The 20,921-nt window shown below is 38.7% G+C and overlaps 2 protein-coding genes across 2 annotated transcripts in view; both read left to right on the forward strand.

Annotated features, from left to right (window-relative positions):
- Positions 1-972, forward strand: part of LOC109464154 (C-C chemokine receptor type 5-like) — a 6,908-nt gene extending 5,936 nt beyond the window's left edge. The window contains exons 4-5 of the mRNA XM_019761092.1: positions 50-330; positions 962-972. Coding sequence (XP_019616651.1) covers positions 50-330; positions 962-972 — 292 coding nt within the window. The remainder of the gene's footprint in view (positions 1-49; positions 331-961) is intronic.
- Positions 973-2,213: 1,241 nt separating this feature from the next.
- Positions 2,214-19,568, forward strand: LOC109464176. The gene is made up of 21 exons (XM_019761112.1): positions 2,214-2,270; positions 5,162-5,277; positions 5,740-5,816; positions 6,323-6,473; positions 7,135-7,365; positions 7,752-8,039; positions 8,555-8,669; positions 9,050-9,224; positions 9,530-9,693; positions 10,065-10,206; positions 10,537-10,720; positions 11,043-11,195; positions 11,591-11,731; positions 12,147-12,274; positions 12,792-12,948; positions 13,337-13,493; positions 16,278-16,334; positions 16,522-16,660; positions 16,987-17,102; positions 17,636-17,783; positions 18,245-19,568. The coding sequence occupies exons 1-21, from the start codon at positions 2,228-2,230 to the stop codon at positions 18,444-18,446; spliced, it is 3,084 nt and encodes a 1,027-aa protein (XP_019616671.1). The 5' UTR covers positions 2,214-2,227; the 3' UTR covers positions 18,447-19,568.
- Positions 19,569-20,921: the final 1,353 nt, after the last annotated feature.

Here is a 20,921-nt window from a genome sequence, read left to right on the forward strand (position 1 = left end):
ATATAACACTAATTGTTTGTATGACTGTGGTTTGTGTCCTTTGCTTTAGATGTACATCTTTGGTAGCTGACGTTGAGGTCGTTAGACGTGAGTTCACGGCATACATGAGGGAAAATAGGAAGGTGCTCATCGAGCGTACTAAGGAGCACGGCGGTTGTGACACCGAAACCATGCGAAGGGAGGCAAGAGACAGGGCGAGGGCCATAAAGGAGGCGTTTTGCACAAAGGTAGATGAAGAGTACCGCATGTTTGACGAAGCTTGTGCCTCACTGAGCCGAGCGTCAAGCTTGTCAAGTATTGCTGACTCGGTGAGCGTGTCGGGGTCTGGAAGTACTCAAAGTTCTGCTGTTGGCGCAACACCCCGAAATCTATCTTCTGTTTTCCGTAGGGCTCCTTTTATATCATATACCACTGCTATAATATTGATGAGGGTACTTGACTTTGGGGCTGCGACAGCACTTGGTTTAGTGCGAGACTTGTTTGCAGGGCCCCGTGTATCTCAGCAGCGTTGAAGCAAATAAACTCTGAAGTCGAGCCTTATATGTTTTTAAAGCAGAACTAAGTCAATACAGCTTACCCTCGCCTTGTCCTTTTATTAAGACTGGCCTAAGAATTCAACATCGGAACTGCCATTTCCTAAAAAAAAAACATGGCAAATTAAAAATAACTATTTTTTGCTCAGTTGTAAAATTGGAACATTGTGAATGCATAAGAAATATGAAAACCGCCGTGACAAATAGCTTTGCTACCATCAAACAGTTACGACTTACGAACAGAAAAGGAATAAAAATGTTAAAATCATGAATAGATTTTGAAACCCCGCAAGACCTTAGCAAGGTGTTGCCTTTTGGCTAGTATGTAAAATGACATTTGCATTATCAAATATGACTATAAAAATACAATGGTGGTAGTGCTAGCTTGACCATGTGTATGCATGAACATTTTTCTTTATTTTCTGTAGCCTTTATTTAACCCTACGGCGATTCTTTGAAAATAAATGCCTTTTGTTATTTATTCACTGTAATCAAAAAAGAGAAACGTAGACAATGCTCGTTCAATCTATTGTTCAATCAGATTGTTGTTTACCTTAAATCTTCAGATGCAATTATCCTTTGAACATTTTACACATTTATTTAACGTAGAGGATAATAATCATGCAAGTGCCGTAGTTGAACTTTTTACTGATTCGTATACGTGCATTTAGAATAACAAAAAGTATGCAGTGAATATAAAAGAGGAGATATAGGTACTCTTTACTGTGCAGAAAGAATAGAGTTCGATAAAAACTATCCTTGAACCTTGGTCCATATACTACTAAGCTACATATGTAACTATGTAAACAAATTACAACGTCAGTTGACATTGTATACTTTTAGTTAAACTTTATTTTTCATTTACATTAAGAATTTCATCTGGATAATATTGACACATGGTACCACCAAATGGCAAAGTAGGAGCAGTAATAACTATTGTTATCTTTTATCATAAATCTTTTAGACGTTTTGAATCTGTTTGGGAAATGGTTGTTGATCCACTCTATCCACGGCATTGCATTATATTATACGTAAGGATCGATAATTTATAGCATATTTATGAACATGTATATGCAAATAAAGGAAGTTCAAAAAAAGCTTTTTTTGTGATGTCATGTTTCCACCTATACCACAAGTAACATCAATTGTAATTATTCTAGTCTTAATATCTCCATCTACACTAAGTCCAGAACAAAAATGTGAATTAAAAGAAGATCAATTATAGCTTTACTAATATAATCGTCAGGTTGTTTGTACCTCAAATAGTTATGTTCTTGCGACAATCTCGAGAAGGCTTCGGAAAAAAATTTGATAATTTATTGTTCATTCTTTTAATGTGTTTATCCCACATTACGAAATTATGACGGTTGTTATTACGTTGTATATGAACAAGACAACACGCCTTATACTCGAAAAGTCGCGAATGCCTTTCGTTGAAGGATATAAGTGTTACAATTTTTCAGAAAGTTCGACCAATGTGTTTTTTATATAAGTTCTCAAATAAAACACCGCCAAATTTCAAATATTACTGTTTTACAAACCACCCCACATACCAACGCCAGCCAATAGACATGTTGTCTGGGTACGGTTGACGTAAGCCATATCGCCACGCAAGTTTCGTACCCCGAACTGTGAACCCAGTTTCACACACCGGGACTTCCCAGAATCCAGAGTCACGTGACCGCCTAACCAAGATGGGGAACGCTCTGGACGCAGAACTCGGGCGGCTGGCACAAGGTACGTCTTTCCTGCACCTGTTCATGTCTCAGAACAATATAACCATTATACGCCCCATATGTACAACACTTTAAAGACCTTGTTGTGTATGTTTGATGAGAAGATTTACATTGTGAACGTATTGGAAAACAACAATTCTGCTTTCACTTTCGCACAAAGCTTTGTTTTGCAGAGCTAAATCCAAAAGGGGAAGTTACGTTTCTTACAGATCTGGTTGATAACAGCAGTGTTCACATGTTTTAGTTTATAGAATATGCTTAAAGGCTCAAAATATGAGGTATGGTAGAGTGAATATGTGTTATATTGGACTATTGATCAGACCTGTACCTGTGTTAAGTAAACACCTGTACGTGACTGGACGTTAAACAATAGCAGACCTGGCTGCCGGGATTGACTTTTTGTAAGTCGGCAGCCGTTTATAAACAAACCGTGTGTACACAGGTATGTTCACGGGGCCCCAAGGCTGCTTTGATACAAACGTTTAAAAGGAGATAACAGAATGCCCCCCTTCCACCTCTGTTTGTGTCGATTTGTTTTTTTACAAACTGTAGCGTGTCCCTACTATCATACGTTCTCGTGTTTCGTTATATATCTTATAACAATAAATGATTTGCTCGTCTTACAGCATTTAAATAGTATTATCTTTTTGTTAAGACACACACACACATATATATATATACCAGTTTAACCTCTCCGCTGTGACCAAACAAGGAAGTTTAAGAAAATCAGTTATAATAGACAGATGTTTATCATTTACAGGATAGTTTATGCTTAAGGCACGGGAAATTATGGGGCAGACTACAAGAACTAGTCACAACTGTAGGTTGATTCGTGTGCAGAGGTTAGCACATGTACAGGTTTGACCTGGTAGAATGGCCTTGAAGATGCATTGAATAATGAAATATGAAAGATCAATTAAAGGTAACAATGCGATGCATTATGATAGAATATAAAGTATACAGATACTGCTTGTGGAGTACTTTGAAACGCTCATACAGTCCCTATAGTCTCACCTGATATTCCTTTAGTTCGTTAGGTAAACTATGTCTAAAAGAATAGCTGTTCCGACGGCGCAGTTTGTTATTGTAGTTTGTACACGCGGGTTTTCCCCAATGACGTCATGCCAAATTGACTACTAGTATACACAACAGACTGAACCTACGTGTCGGAACAAACCATTTGACAACGGGAGGGGGGGGGGTAAGGAATTCATGCATGGTACCCTGATATATTGTGTAGGGAAGAACAATGGTGAATTAGTTACTTGCGTACGACTCGACAAGTACTTAGATTTCAAACATGGAAAAATTAGGACCATCGCTAGAATGTAAGTGCTTGCAGTGAGTAACAAGGGGGTCTTGTATATACTAAATTTCATGTATGTACTCGTGTAGTGCGGCACCTGACGACCAAAATGGACTCAAACTTCAATCTACCTATAGATGTAAGACCACCCACCTTACCCTTTAAAAGCACATGGTGTGTAAATATGGCTACTTGTGAGTTATAGCTTCAGAATTGGTTTTAAAGGCAGCGTTACGTACGGAGTCGTTTGGTCCGTGCACTTCCGGGTTTCCGACGCCACACTTCCGGGTTCCGTACGTTACGTCACCTCTAACGACAGATACGTGTATGTGTTGTCATACCTCTTCCTTACTAAATCAAAAGCTTATGTTCATAAATTACTTTGCGGTTGCTTTAAACTGCATTTTGACAAAGAAGTATAAAGGACTAGGCTTTAAATACATACTGCAATATCGTCAAGGTCAAAGTGTTGATTTCTGCAGTACAGAAACTGACCGGTAGGGGCGCTGCAAGCCCATTACTGTTTTTACATGTAGTTTGGTATTAAAACTATTTCAGTTGTAACAACACATCTTACGGCTTAAGCCCCAATAATACACGGCATGCCAAATGTTGACATTTGCCATGTTATTCATAATTGGGGCTAAAGTATATATCACAAACCACTCGATATTTTTGGTCAATTCTTGATAGCCACATATTTTCTCATTGGCTGAAGCTGTGCACGCATTAGGAACTGTTTATCTTGCCCAAGTTTCTACTGTAACTATTTTCACTGACTAATCATAGAGGGGTTAAACTAAATTGTGTCCCAACAAAATCCAAATACTGTTTTACCATACTATAATTCAAAGAGTTTTACAACGTGTACAGGATTTAAAGTTATGCGACGAAACATGGAAATTTGTAACATTAAGGTCACGCTACTCTTTGTGTAAGAAATTGACAAGGGGGGGGGGGGTGTTAGTTACTACCTTTTGATATGAAAGCAGCCATGACAGTCCTATGGATGTTTTGGGTCAACGGTTAGACTTAGAATTAATGCCGGGGCTCTTGTTTGGGTGTGGGTAAGGTATAAGCTTTGAGATAGGCTTGAGTTAGGTGTTGACGAAGTAAATGTCTGACAGGAATGACAATCTTACTTGATATCAGCCTATGTGTTTTTCTGTGTTCCAATATGTAGTTTCCCGTGTGTGTTTGTGTGTGTGTGTGTGTTTGTGCGTTTGTATGTGTTCCTGTGTGTGTGTGTGTGTGTGTGTGTGCGTGTGTGTGCGTTTGTATGTATTCATGTGTGTGTGCGTGTGTTTGTGCATGTGTGAGTGTAGGGGATTTAAAATTTAGAATTTAACTTTCATTATCAATAGTAATCATTAGTGTAAATCAAACAGCCAATACAAAAACATTCCGTGCATGGATTGACCACCCATTGTCTAGATTGGCCATGCTAATATTGTTTTTATATTATCTAATACAGGGAAAATATTCAGATATTTAAACAATATGTATTTCCTTATACAAGATAGCAATCAGACACCACACTTTTCTAATCGACCATTCTAATAAGCTTGTTTGTTTGTACTCTACAGTCGGCGTGAGTCTTGGTCGCTACACCAAAGGAGACAAGGTCAAAGTTGAACATGACCTGATGACCTTACAGCTGCTCCAGAGAGGTCATGGCGGCTTCACCTTACCGATGTTGGAGGTGAAAATTTCATATAACATTAATATTGAGTGATATTCTATATACTTCTTTCGTAGTATTCTACAAACTTTTCTTGGTCATTCATAGTACTTTTATTTGTTGTTTCTTATATACTGTTTTGCTTTTCCTTGATCTTTATTCATTGGTAGTTGTTTTGTTTACCTTTTTTTTAGTGAATTAGGGTTATTTTGACTTCGCCTTGGTGCCATCCGTTTTGTAATGGGTCTCCTTTGCACTCGATTGGTGCTGTTGTCTATAATAAATAATAGGTTTAAAGTACAACAATTAGCAATACTCATAAGGCATTTTACCGCATATAAAAAAATACTATTTAATTCATGCTTTTTCATTTACAACTAAAATATTTGTAAATGGTAATTAGGAAATAAACTATGCACAGTTTAAAAATACCATGCAACATGGTGTGCTAGAAAGGTTTTACTTACCCCCTTTTTTTCATAGTGCATAACGACAGAAGGATCTGTGGAAGGAGTGGATCAAGATGGTGACATCGTCGTTCGGTATCCTAGCGGAAACAGGTACTTGTTTTTAAGTATCACAGTCATTGGCTGACAATTGATGTGAAATACTTTCCCAAATGTTACAATATATGTGTCAATTGGCTACTTTACAAGTATAAAGTGAAGACGGTCTGCTATAATATTGGGGGTGGAGGATGCGTTTCTAGAAATGACCTATTGCTAGAAATGCATCATCCACCCCCCAGCACACACATTTTTAAAATGTTTTTTGTTTTAACTTTACATTAATGGCCTACAATATCAAATAATGTTTACCTATGCATATGGTCTGCTCTTACTGCTAACTCTTACTTAAACACATATGGTCAAACAGGAGTCTAAATCCTTCCTACTATAAAACTCCCTACTACTTGCAACATGATGTCACCTAACATAACTAGCCATGGTGACAGACGTATGTTTTAGGTCATTGACCTTATTGGTTTGGAGAAGAAAAAAACAGAGCAAAAACTATATGATTTCCTTCGGTAAACATAATGACCACGGTTTACTTGGTTTCTCAGATTCTGTCTGAACCCTGACGCCCTGACCAAAGTAGGCGGGGACGACAGCTCCGCCCTCCGTACAGGAGACTGGGTCCGGGTCAGCGAGGATCACGGGAAGGTGCAGCGGCAGCAGGTCGGACATGGCGGCTGGAACAACGACATGGCGTCGGTCAGTGAGAGTATCGTTATGTATGTCGTGCGTGATCGCAAACCCGGGGCATTCTTAGAATATACTGCATGTGTCGTACAATCTTTTAACCAAAAAAGATTTTAAAATATATGCAGTTCAAAAAGATCTGCAAATCTTTCATACCGTGATGATGTTCTTACCTAAGAAATTAAAATTCATCGACCTACCTGAAATATGAACACGCCTTTGATCTTTTTTTGTTTTATGTAGAAGAGTCTCCTTGTTTATTAGAGGGTTGCTTTGTTAAGATTCTGGGGAAATCTTGGAGTGTAGTGACAGAAGAACTGCTATGTGTTACACAGTTTGTAGAAAGTTGAACGTGTGGTGACAGAAATGCTGCTATGTTATAGTTTTAAAAGGTTGATCGTGTAATGGCATGTACAGGTTGAGACGTTACAGAAAATTTTTGCGAAGGTTAGACGTATGGTGATAAAAGGGTTGCTATTTTACACAGTTTTTAGAAGGTGGACGTTTACTGACGTTTCTATGGCTATGTTACAGTTTAGTTTTTTTAAGGTTGGACGTTGACGCAAATATAAGGGTTGCTTTGTTACTAAATTTGTGAGCAGGTTGATGATAGATTGTTTGCTATATAACCTCACATGGCTTATGAAATGTACCTGTAATGGCTATATTACAGAGCCTTGGAAAGGTTGGGCGGATCGTGCACGTGTTTCCTGACCGGGACGTGAAGGTGGACGTGGGCGGCAGGATGTGGTGCTTCAACCCGGCCAGTCTGACGAAGGTGTCCGCTCCCGGAGAGGGCGGGAACAGACTGAGTGTGGGAGACCTGGTGAAGATAGACGGTAATGGACTACGTGTCAGAGCCATGCAGGAGGGACATGGTGGCTGGGTTCCTGCAATGTCAGCTGTAAGTTAGCCATGCTTATCTAATGCCAAGGTCACTATTGTAACGATTTCTTCAGTGGAAATAAGTCATACCTGAAAGTAAGCGCCTGTTCAAAAAAGTGACTGAAACATAAGAAGTTATGATATCTTTTAGGGTAGCTTAGCGTTCACCAGGCTTCAGAAGCGACAGTAAAATGTACCAGTATACTAGTCCGGTACGTCCTCGGCATGTCTGCCTATTCTGGCCATTTGTCTACTCTTTCTAGTATTTTGTAAATACTTAATACGCTTCCAAGGCAATTAAAGTTCACGTCATTTAATATTGGTCTATCTAAAATAAACTGCAGCGTGAAATCTGATGTGACCCACGTGCACAAGAAATGATAAATTATTGTTATACATCCCCAGACCTTAGGCCAGGTTGGGCGAGTGGTATCGGTTGGTGCAACTCGCGTGAAGGTGGAGGTTCCAGGAAAAGGTGGTTGGACGTACAACCCCGACGTGCTGACGAAGGTTGAGAAGCCCAGCAGTGGAAGTGGCAGCAATGCCAGTAACAGTAGTAGTAGCGGCAGTAGCAGCGGCAGTAGTGGGTCAGCAGAGATCAGTGTTGGAGACCTGGTCCGTGTCAGTAATGACGCAGCACGGGTAAGGCTGCTTCAGCGGGGACATGGCGGCTGGAACGACAAAATGAGAGAGGTAAGTTATTCACACAATTTAGAATATCTACAAATCCTTGACCTTTCTGTTCCTCGTTACGTATACCGGGACTTCCATTTTTAAGATAAAGAATATGGGAGGCCTAAGCTGAAATCAAGGTTATTAAATCGTCTTTTTGTCAATAGATGCCTACATTCTAACATAAACAAACAGCAAATCCTTTCAACTAGATTATTCCAGCTCACATAAAACAATAACGACAAGTATCAAGTATCAAATTTACCAAATTAATGTATTTATTAATATTAAAATTTTCTCCTTCTCTTGCTAGATCTCTTTCTCCCTCTTCATTATTTCCTTTCCTCTCTGTTTAGTGCAGATCTACATGACATTGTACATCTTTTATTATTTTTCCGAATGCATTCGTGGATAAATATACATGATTCTTTTAGTATTTGCGATGTGCAAAGTTATATACCTAAAACACAATTGGATTTAATATATGCTGTTTGTTTACTATACCATTTCAACAAAGTTTACGTGTCTATCCCCAGGCCTTGGGTAAAGTTGGGCGTGTGGTGAAAGTTGATTCGGATAACGACATGACCGTCCACATAGACGGCACGGACTGGCTCTTCAACCCCAACTCACTGACCAAAGTCTCATCAGGTAAAAATAGCTAGGAGCCTAGGAGCAAGGATCTTAGATGCGTAATAGTTCACTGTGTATATAAGGGTTTGCTTCGCTTATTTTGTCTTTTATATTGTGTTTTTTCCATAAGCATTTTGGCAAATGGTTTAAAGCATTAATAATACTTTTACGAAAAAGGGACACAATTGTAAAGGTAAAATGTGAATTAGGGCTTTAATCTTGTTTTAAATGTTACTACTATCTTTAATCTACTGCCATTTTTTTGCCACCATATAGCGGTAAATGACATAGTACCATGATTGCCAGTTTGCTGCGTTCAATTGGCAACATGTAAATCATCGAATGGAAATTGACTTGGCTTATATTATTTTCCAACCACAATGTTTATAACTCTACAGGAGGGGGTTCACAGGCCGCGGCTAAACCATCGACTGCCGGGAAATCCTCCATGTGTGCTAAGGGAACGCACCAGTGGAACAAGGACAAGTGTAAGGTGTGCAGATTCTGTAAGAAGTGCACCGGGTTCGGAGCCAAGTGCGTTCATGAAGGAAAACTGCTGCGATTCCCTGGAGGGTAAGTTCGTTTTTTTTTTTTTGTATATCAAATCTCTAAAACAACCCCAAACGTGGCTAAGTTTGTATTTCTTTTTTTATTATATTTTATGAAGATTCACCACATTTGTGGAAGGATTGAACCCGAACAAGCTACCATTACGCCACACGACCCCACAAATTATGTATCACCTTCGCCCCGTTGTTTAATATCCAAATAAACAAAGATACCGGTATGAAGACAGATTCTGACTGCCTTTATAAATCAGCATGGGACATATACCACGGCTTCTTTAATAACCGACCTTACCTCTGAACCTCCCCCAGTCCGTGCGGCTGTGGTGCAGGTGACGCCGGGTGTGAGCGGTGCGGCTGCTGCCGTGCGTGTGCCGGGGAGGACGACAGTAGCGACAGTGACGAGGACATCAGCGGACTGATGAGGCACCTCGCCGCCGGTCGGGATCAACTTACTGTGCTGGACCTGCTCAAAGGTAATCTTCACGGTAGTCACTAAAACTGACCATGGCTTACATATCCGTGATCAATTTAATTGCACAGTTTCTACAAATCTTGAACTTGACAATTTAATCAATACATTATAAGTCATAAATTTTCAATAATGTAAATATAAAAACATATGCTTTATTGTTCTAACAAAAAATTACCGAATTAAAAAAAAAACATCATAAAAAAACAGTATCATATAACAGTGATAAAAGTCATATACATTCAGGAAAGGGTACCAAATCTAGTTGCTTTAGTGTAAGCTGTTCAGACGTTATACGAGATGAAACCTGCCACCCCTTCCCGAACTGGTCTGAGTAGAGTTAATGGTTTTTACTTTTTGTGTCTTCCCCATAAGCCGCACTTGAAAGGAGTGAGGAGGGGTCCGGAGCAGGTACTCCCCGGGCCGTGAAGACGCTCTCACCCGAGGAACGTCGAGAGAAACTGTACGAGCTGCTGCCCAAGATGAGCAAGGCCATCGACATGGTCAAGTCAAAAAGGTACTTGATCCTTGGGAAACAGTCAGGCGTTTCATACGACCAAAGTAGGAATCAAATTAAAATTAATTACAAATTGCTGTATACTGATGTGCATTGAGAGTTTACAAGTAGGGTTATTTGGAAATATATCACAGATGAAGGTTAATGGATGTAAATTGTGATGCTTTAATTAACCACCCCAAAGGTAGTTTCATTGTTTAATATCAAATTAAGTAAAGATCTAGTTAATTTAAACGATGGTTTCATTGCACCCGTGGGTATGTAAGGAATTTGATAACGTACGGCATCATATGGCGGTTTTGTACCTTGACCTGTTTTGTTAATGATTAGGGATGGAGGATCCATCTCAACCGTCAAAGACACGCTGGAGGAAGCTCTGGACGGCCCCTACAAGATGTTCCCTAAAAAGGCAGAACGTAAGATCATGGGGGACCACCTGGCTAACATCGGGGGTGCTCGTGCCCTGACGGACTACCTGAAGTTCCTGATGAATGGCAAACACACCGAGGAACAGGTAGGAACGTAAATTACGCTCTTTCATTCTTTTTATCCAAGCACAGGAAAAAAAAGGGGCATTTGCCAATAAAGAGACACATAGAAGTAAATCATTAAAATGCACAGCATCATAATGTTCTATCAACATGAATGAATATAGAAAATATGCTGTCATTTCCAAATTCATAAAGTAAAGAGCTGATTCGTCAAAACAACAAAGTAATCAGAATGCGAGTACAAAAGCTATCAAATTTGTGCGAGTGACAGATTGTTTACTAAATCAATAGCTACACGTACAGATGTAATTTGAATTTGTTTACAGTACCTATCGGTTTGTTCAGGTGCAACTGAAATGCCTGCATGTGGTGCGGAGTCTGTTGTGGAACTTCTCGGATGCCAGTTTTGAGTTCTGCCGTGAACTCGGCAAGTCAGGCCTCCTCACGATTGTTGCCCAGGATCTGGCTAACTTCGACGGAGCCGATCTCAAACATGAGGTGAGAAAATATTTGGAAACTCCTTGTACGGGGCTTTGCAGCTCCCAGGTGCACTAAAAGCACAAGTTTAAAAGCTTTTAACGTCTTTAAGTTTTTAAGTTCGTATTTTTCATTACATTATGGAAATGCTTCAACTTTACGCCCATGCACAAGTTTTGTCCTCAAAACAATATGAGTTATACAATAGGATAATTGAGCTGATATATGATGCTGCTTTAAAAGAGAATATATACGAAGGTATATATGTGATTTATGTTGACACCATAAAACCGAAAATATACGTGAGTCGCGAAACCTAAACAAATCATCATAATTTAAAAACAGTTGTCATATTTGGACGCTGGACATCATTTACATCTTTCTTTCATAGCATTTTATTATTATCTATTATCCAGGTGATCAACCTAATGGTCCTGTCTGCCATTGCCGTGATGCACAACTGTGCCAAGGTACCAGAGAACCGTCACTTCCTCCAGGACGTCAAAGCAGTCGACCGCATCAGGCCGTATCTGCAAGTCGAAGATATTAACCTAAAGGTATGAATTTGATTTCTTCAATCTCTATTAATTTGATGTATTTTTAATGTGACTGCTCATCATGACAAAATTTAAAATATCTCAGTAGAATTCCACAGGCAAAATAATACAATACAGAATAAAAAGGCTTTGTAAGCCATAGCAACATTCAAGTGCAGATTCATGTACATTTACGAGTATTAATGCACAGATTAAAAGGTGTAGTGTAATGAAAATGAACACATAAAGGCTGGGTGATTCCATATGCTGCTTTATTATATCATATGTCTGTGAGATGCTTTGTACACAAGGTGTAATGTGCAATTGATTCTTTGATTCACTTAGAAGTTATGCAGGTGTCAAGCACAACAATACCAAAGTACAAACCCTCAGAAACAGTATGACTTAATCTTTGTCTCATGACTGTATCTGTCAGGTCCCAGCCGTCTTGACCCTGGCGTACATTGTGGAAGACAGAAACAGCAGTCTGATCGAGGTTGACGACAGCGTGGCGGATTACATCATCAGGACCATGAACAAGGCACTCAGTTCCTCTGACATGAGGTAGATGGCTACTTATTTTGACTTAGACTTTTTTTCTTTCCCATGTTATATTAATAAAAATCACTGACGTGCTTTGTAAGATTTATTGAATATCAGGTCAGCACTACATGTATGTATAACACTACTATAGTCATTCAAATTGGCAAATAATGATAATGTATTAGATAGATAATGTATTAATTGTAGAAAACATGGATATTGTACCCATAACTGCAAACCAATGGGTGGGCAGAGTGTTCTCTCTCGCCAAGTTTCAACTGAATTGAGAAGAATTTACAATTAAAAGGTCTGTAAAGGGGGCGTTTTAGCCGTCTAGTGACCTCAATAGAACATAAATTGCCCCAGCTGCTGTCACAAGACTTTATGGTTTGAGCCACTCACACTGTACCTTTACTCTTTTCGATAGCTGTGGTGAGTTTTTTTAACATGATGGGGGCGAGTCTCTCGTCAGAACAGGGACCTCCATTCATTTTCTCAATTTGCTATTCGTATGTTAAGCACTCTCGTCATACAATAGGGCCGACGGTTACTCAGTGATGGAGCTGGCTATGGCCCTGGGCGCGCTGGCTCGGAATGACGCTAACAAAGAACTGCTCACTAAGAAAGGAGCCCTGAAACTGCTGATTGCCTTGGCACAGGATGGTGACAGCACTGATAAAGAACAGGCTGCGAAGGTGTGAAATAGATTACTTACCTAGCTTTTAGAGGTAGTATTCTGTATATAAATTCTACGAGTAATTCATTATCAAATTATTGCTTGATTTGAAACTTAAGTTCACAGTCGTTTTTTCTTGTTTAGAATGATATTGAATATTGAATAGAAAATATGTACGCAAGAACATTCAGTCGATGCATTAATAATGTTAAGAACAACAATACAGAAATTGCATATTAATGCTCAAAGGGCCGGGTGTAAATACTCATATCATCAGTTGAATATATGGTACATATAAAGACAGGAAATATATACCTAAATTGTGGTATATATTGAGTAAAAACGGATAACGCTAGTTTAAAGGCGTTTATAATTAATTAGTGTTCTAATATAACAATAATTGACAGGCGCTGCAGGCGTTCCTTCACGACCCTGACATCAAAGCTCAGGTAAAGAAGGACCCAGCCGCCGTGTCCATCCTGAACCAGCTGAAGGAACATGACGATCACGCTGTCAAAAAAGCGGCTACAGATGTCATGCAGACACTGCAGAAAAGCACTGCAGGTGTGTGTTAGTTTGGAACATGATACAAAACAATTCTACCTTATCTCTTTTGGCAGGAGGATACTTTTTAAATCACTTCTTATTACATACAGCAAAATGGAGCACTTAATATGCAACATACAAACAGCATACAATATTCACTAACCAATTCTTTAATAACATATTTCTAAACTATATTGCTTTTCTTTTCTTTTCTCTGGTTAAATCAATCGCCTCTTATTGTTGCACACGTTTTCAGTCTTACTGTAGTTTCCACTATTCAATCTTTGAAAGTAGCAGTGAGCCGTAACTTCCAAGTAATTATGGGTTCACCACACCACGAAGTGGTGGTGAACCCATATTGCTTTTTCTGATGTTTCTTCTCCTCCTTCTCCTCCTCCTCCTCCTCCTCCTGCCACTTCTTTAAATTGATTCAACTCCTTCATTTTTGGGCGAAATTACCTGTAATTTCGTATAGAGGTAGAGTGGGTAAATACCCTTAGGCGTTTTTTAAATTTTTTTGATACAAGCTTTTACAATCGTTTTATTAGCTTTTTAGTGGTCCCCATAGGAAAGTACTGTGGGGGCGTACGCGCGTGACGTAATAAGAAAGGAATTCGGGGGAAGGCCCAAATATGGGCATACAAGCAGGTGTGGTCATGTTTGCAGATGTGGCTGTTGATTGGCTGTTGGCTAATTAATTTATTTACTACCATTTTCACGTACCAGCGCAGCTGGTCCACGCGGTCTCGGCCGTGGGCCATGATACTCTGATACTGGATACCGATTCGTGTGATTCCTATAAACATTTCACCTAACTACGAACTAGTTGGAAGAATTATAGCTGCATGGATGCCTGTATATGATTTTAACAAACACTGAAAATCTGACGCAAAAACTGGCAGATACTTTGCTCTTCTCTGTTGGAACAACGCAAGCGGGAGGTCAATGACCTGCGCCCCGCGAGTACTGTAAACAACGGTACGTAATGTGTATCGTCGGCGCACGCGCGCGCGCCACGGTATCAACAATTTTTCACAATCTTCACCGACTAGTATTATATATTCTGTTATCGATTTCTGAAGAATCACCAAAATTGTAGAGTGTATCTCCTAGAAAGTCCCTTACTAGTACTTGAAGCGATCGTTACCGCCATGTTGTTCACTTTACATGACATACAATGCAGAGAGTGATGGAAACGTGTCCAGATAGCTCGGTTGGTAACGCGCAGGGCTGCAAGTCCAGACATTACGAGTTCGAACCCCGGTACACTGGATATTTTTAATTATCCTTTTTACTAATTTTTAACTAATTTTACCATTTTTAACAATTTCAACAATTTTAACCATTTTAACCATTTTTACATTTTTAACAATTTCAACATTTAATTTTAACTATTTTCGTTTTAATATCCATTGCTTTGCTTTTAACATTCCAAAACTGATTGTTCTTACTCAAGAATTTCAATAACTTCGAATGTTAGTCTTTTGTATTTTTTTAACATACAAACCAAAATCACTTTGATGTTGTCACAAAAGTAACATCTGTGCGCGCATCGGTTTTCGTTCATTTAAAAACATCTGGAAACTAAGCAAACATACTCAGTAAATTGATTGCTGTAATTCCCGATTTTTTTTCACTGTACCGCAACGCAAGCGGGGGGTCAATGTTCACGGTTTTCACTGTCACCTCTGTATTGTGAACTTATCATTACAGTTAGGAAATAATTCCTGGACTTTCTTTTTCCTGCAACTGTCACCACCGTGAATATATACTTCCGTGAACATGTCCATTTTTCTCAGGCCGTGAAAATTTTGCTTCCGTTAGTAGTAGTTACAATCTCGTCAAAAGTGTAAAGTAAAGCTGTCGAGATTTAAAGTGCGTGTCGTTGTATCTTTGTAAAAAAAGAAAGGGAGATAATTGCCAAGTGCCAGTTTTGTAAATACCTGTCGAGATTCAAACAGCTTGTCCTTGTATAATTGCAGTATGATTTATTTAGAATCTCTCATTTTTGTTTGGGGAAGGGTATGGAGTGAAATTCCTACATTTGCTCCGAAGAAAATGTTGGCCTTTCTAGTTTTAAACGGATTCAGCTTCTTCATTTTTAGGGCCTAAGGTCCTGAAATTTGGTATGGAGGTACAGTGGGCAAATACCCCTAGGCGTTTTTTAAATTTTGGTGATACAGGCTTTTAGAATGGTTTTATTTGAGTTTTTTGGCTGTGTTAGAGCAAATGTATTACTGTGTTAGTGTGCCGTGTTTACCACGTCTGGGCATGAGTCATCACAATGGAATGCAGGGCATCAACCAATAGGCATGCAGCTTTCCTCTATACTTCTTGCTGATTGGCTGTTGGGATTTAACTTGATTAACACCTGCACAGAGCATTTCCACCTGCACAGAGCATTTCTTGCTGATTGGCTGTTGGGATTTAACTTGATTAACACCTGCACAGAGCATTTCCATACTGACAGTATGTCTTTATTCAAGTGTTTTGGTAGGTATTTCAAGCTTTTCTGCTCCAGCATTGGAATGCGGGGCATGTAACGTTTTTTTTTTTTTGAAAATCAACAGTTTGCATTATGCAATTAAAAATCCTAACCAATAAAGTAGGGAATAGCTATCCAACTGTTGTTTTAGTTGTATGTTACTTCATATTATAGTTATATCAATGTAAATCATTGTTTTCCCTTGTGTTTCTCATTCTTTCCCTGCCATGTCGTAAAATGTGGTGAACCCATCGCTGTATTTGCTCCAAAGCAAATATTGGCCTTTCTAGTTCAGTGTTATTTTTTTAATTTTTCAGGTGATTGCCCGTACATGCAAAAGTGCATGAAGTTCAAGACTTCTTTGAAGTTAAAAGGTACGACATACAAATCTCAATTACCCCCAGCGTCACCCTAACCTTCACCTTAGTTTTAAAATGGTGCATTTTTTGAGGTATGTTTTTATCATGATTACAAAGTACTTCTGTCTACTTGTCGTAACTACAAGTATGATAAAATTGAAACCGCACTAAAACTAAATGTTTTGCTTGTATGTCACTACAGACGGTTTTTTCGACGATCGGTTTAACATGTGTTACTGCCGTAACTGTCACGTGTCCCGCGGGGACCAGGACTACTACAAACGCGGTGTTCCACAGAAGGACTACGGACTGCCGGTTGGATGGTGCCGCTTCTCACTCAAGTTAGTAAAAATATGCCCTAAACGCTATCAGTTTTTTTAAGAGTCAACGTTTGTATTAAACAATCAGGCCTGCAATACCATAGGTTTTCAGGTCGTAACGTCGTGAAAATGGGTAGTAAAAATGACGTTATAAATGAATAATCGACCAACAAATGGCATGTAGTAAGTTAGTTTATATCTCTAAGGTAGCGTTGGGCTTGTATAAGATCACGCATTAAGAATACTATTATGATAAAAGAAAGAAATAATGAGACCCCCCCCCCCGCAAAAAACCCAGATATATTTATAATATTACATTACACTACTTAACTTTTTATCAATACTAGGGTCCCTCCTAGAGCCACAGCACTTGAAGTGTTCCAAAAATGGCATGTGGCGTTCCATGGAACGACTGTCGGCGCTCTGGAGAGTATCCTCAACACCGGGGACCTCATCAAAGCCGGTGAGGTTGGATAGTCACATTTCATTCAATGCAAGACTTTTCATTGCCAAACATATTTATAACACCTACACAGTGTATAACTTCCATAGGTATCTTGAGGTGTAGAGCATTAAATGCGTTCTTATTAGGTAACTTCCATGACTTTGTAACAACGGGGCACTTGCTCGATATTTGGCTTTTTCTTTATTTTTGGCTCAAGATGCGTTTTGTGGTCATTTTTTTAAAAATAACCTTCAAGAGTTGTGCGTGTATTGGGTTTTTAGTGGTTTATGGTTTTGTCCGCTTGTCATGAAATGAGCCGGGGTCGATCTCCAGGAACTCTGTTTAATACTAGACTGCTGCTCTAATACAGGCCACCGGACCTCTCTCACTCCAGTCTAGACCCCGACTAACTCACCCCAGCACCCACGCTCTGCCTTATGGGCTTACTGAAAACTATCTTATGTACTCCATCACACCCCTACTAAACAAATAAATGAAATCCAAATGGTATTTGAATGTATACAAACAGCCTGGCCTTACCCCATATTTAGGTGACAAGACCATGGAGGGCAGCACGTTGTCTGAGCGGGACGGTCACTACAAGGACAGCTGGAAGCCGGCGGGTTTTGACACAAAACAAGTCTTCGTCTCTCCCAGCATTCACTACGCAGGACTGCCCGCCTATGCAAAGACTAGCAGGTTAACAACTTTTAACGATTTTTCTTTAGATTTAAGTATCACCTGTAGAATCCCACAGCTGGCTGTGCCTGAACGAGGCACTATTTATCTAAGATTGCATTTACACCCAAGGCACAACAAGGCAGGCTTTTTAACGACGTTTTTTTTAGAATCATTGACATGTGTTGTAGTTGTTGAGCAATAAATTTATATTTCACATTGAGACTATTTTTAAACTTCAAGTATGAAGCACATCAGTTGATGAAGCATCAGGGTAACTCGAATGTCTTGTAAAAATCGCACCAATTTCTTGTGCTTTGGTGACGGCATTAAATATTACCTTGTAACCACTTGTGTATGGTATGTATTTCAATCGCCAGGACTAGCCCTTTTTGGGTAGTCAGTCAGCGCCATGTCCTCAAACCAAATGAAAAGTAAATCAATTTGGAAATTTAAAAATATTTTAACGATTTTTTTTGCAGCTTTAGACACCGTGACAAGACCTATGAAGCTAAAGTGGCCCTACAACTCTACATCAAGCCGGGCAGCTACAAAGTCGGCGCCTCAACGGTCGCGCGGAAGAACTTAGACAAGAGGTTCAGCGACAGCGAGATCGAGTGGTCCACGGACAGACATGGAGTCATCATTGTCTACGGACTGCTGGTGAAACTGGAGGAGAAGTAGACAGAGATAGTTATCTGTGTTTGAAGTCATCCAATGCAATTTTAGGACGGCAAACTGGATTTTCAAAGTCTGTTTTCTGGTCACTCTTTAAAAAAGATCTTGCTAACCTACAGCGTACTGATACGAAAATAATAACGATAAAGTTGCTGACTAAAAACGTTTTTTTTTTTTACAAAAAAAAAAAAAACTCACGGTGGTGATTTGGGCCTTTTATATAATCGCTACAAATATATAATGATGACGACAATATGTTAAAAAAAAATTCGGTAGATATCGTCATTACACAAATTCCCCGATCCCAGGATCCCGAATATCGCTTGTTTTGCCACCTTGTAATTGGATGTCTGTAAATATAGCTAAAAAATGTTGAAAATAGAGGCTTGGGCCAGAAGAACTCATTACTTTAATTTAGTTTCAAAAGCTTTCAAAAAGCATTTAGCATCTTTCTTTTCTTTAAAAAGTGGGCTGATGACCTTGTAATTAAAGGTCACTCAGGTCACGTAAATGTACAAGATTGTAGTAGATGGGGATGGGGGCGTTGGTGGCCTAGATAATATTACCAAAGGTTTGGTAGGTATTATCGGTGTTTTGTATCGTAGCTTTCTGCATTTATGTTAGTAATGCCTTGTTCCTATACTATGATGTCTAAACATTCTTTTGATTGACCATCACAAGAACATTTTTGGTCTGATACATTTGCCTAGGCCAGCCCTATTTTTGGCAATATTTTCGACGTAAATAGCTTAAAAGATCTAAGAAAGGCTGGCCATTAACGGAAGTCATTTAGGCTACATAAAGGTGATTGTCCACTTGTATTGGTAGTCGAAATTAAGATATGTTAAATAAGTGTGTTGGGATAGACGTTAAGCTAAGAATGTGGTAAGCATAAGAATAACATAGACTACTTTTAGAGCTATTTTCATAATACTCACATAGAAAGCTGTAAGGTATGAAACTGAGATAAGAAATAAATGAAAGGATGATAATAGAATTAAATTAAATCTTATATCTAATATGTGTTAGTGACTGTCATATAATCAAGTCAAGTATTATCATGGTGTAAATGAATATTCATGCAGATTGCTTCACCATAACTGGCATGTATGTGCATATCGACTCATTTCAAGCTTTTAAAAGAATTAAACCTTATTAAATATTATAAGTCCATTTTTGTTAATGGTAAGGTTCATCATTATTCATCATACTTAGGTAGTTTTTCAAAATTTAAGTTTCTAATTAGCACTATGGAATGTGACACAAAGCAAAGCAACGTATGTAAAACGCAGAATTTTTTTTAATTTATTTATTTATTTATTTATTTATTTGCATGTTCATGCCCATGGGGCTAAAGGCATACATCAGAAAGTGATGTTACATGTACATCAATCTGAGTAACATGATACATAAGATACAAGAATAACAGAATAACAGAATGACGTAACGTCTTAACAACTACTAGTCAGAGAATAAACTAAACTAAGCCTTAAGGATTTCTTCTCTCTTTTTAAAGCAAGTGGAGATAAACTCACAAAGTTTTTCTATTGTATGGTCATTACTGGTGGACATGAGATGACTGAATACCTCTTTCTTTGTTCTACCTTTATACAGTTTGTCTAAGTGGATTGTTCTAAATAGTGTGTCACGTTCAATATCAAACAATTTACAATCAAGTACAAAATGTATTTCATCTTCTACACTACCAGAGTTACGAACCTTACAGAGTCTATCTTCTACAGGAGTCCGGTTATGTCTGCCGGTTTCTATGTGTAAATTATGGTCACTAATTCGTAGTTTTGACATGGTCCGGCGATGCTCGGGATTTGGGATACTTAGGTATTTTTCTTTATTATATGTAACTTTGAACAGTTTGTATGTTCTTAATTTGTTGCCTTGGTTGTTTCCTCGGACGTTTTAATTTAATTCAGAATAGAATTTCTGTATAAAAATATCTTGTAGTCTTTTCTTAAAATCAAGTGAATAAGCAGACAAGTTCAGACTGTTGTTTGTAAATAGAAAGGCGTAACCGGACTCCTCTAACATTTTTCTTACATTAGACAGCCAGCAGGGTACATGTTGTCGATCTAGGTCTTTTTGGACGATAAAAACTTCATATTGCAAACTATTTGTGTCTACGTTACTAACTAATCTACAGTAATAATTATATAGTCTGCAATAAGCTTCTATCCATAGGGGGAAACGGCCGAGCTCAGCTCTGCTGGCAAGATTACTGGCATTTCTTTTCTCTCCCAGAATAAATTTACAAAATTTTAAGTGTGCAAGTTCTATAGGGGAGCTGTCGTTTAAATTATTATTACACCAGACATCCGCACCGTACAACAATATTGGGGCAATACATGAATCAAATAGTTTACAGTATATAGGAATTGAAGATTTAGTATCACCAAGAGTAGTTCTGATACTAAACAGCGCTCTCAGGGCCTTTTTTTGTAATACTTTCATGGCGGGGTTAAAGCT

This window comes from Branchiostoma belcheri, unplaced genomic scaffold (assembly GCF_001625305.1).
Source record: "Branchiostoma belcheri isolate BF01 breed outbred unplaced genomic scaffold, Haploidv18h27 scaffold133, whole genome shotgun sequence".
NCBI lineage: Eukaryota > Metazoa > Chordata > Leptocardii > Amphioxiformes > Branchiostomatidae > Branchiostoma > Branchiostoma belcheri.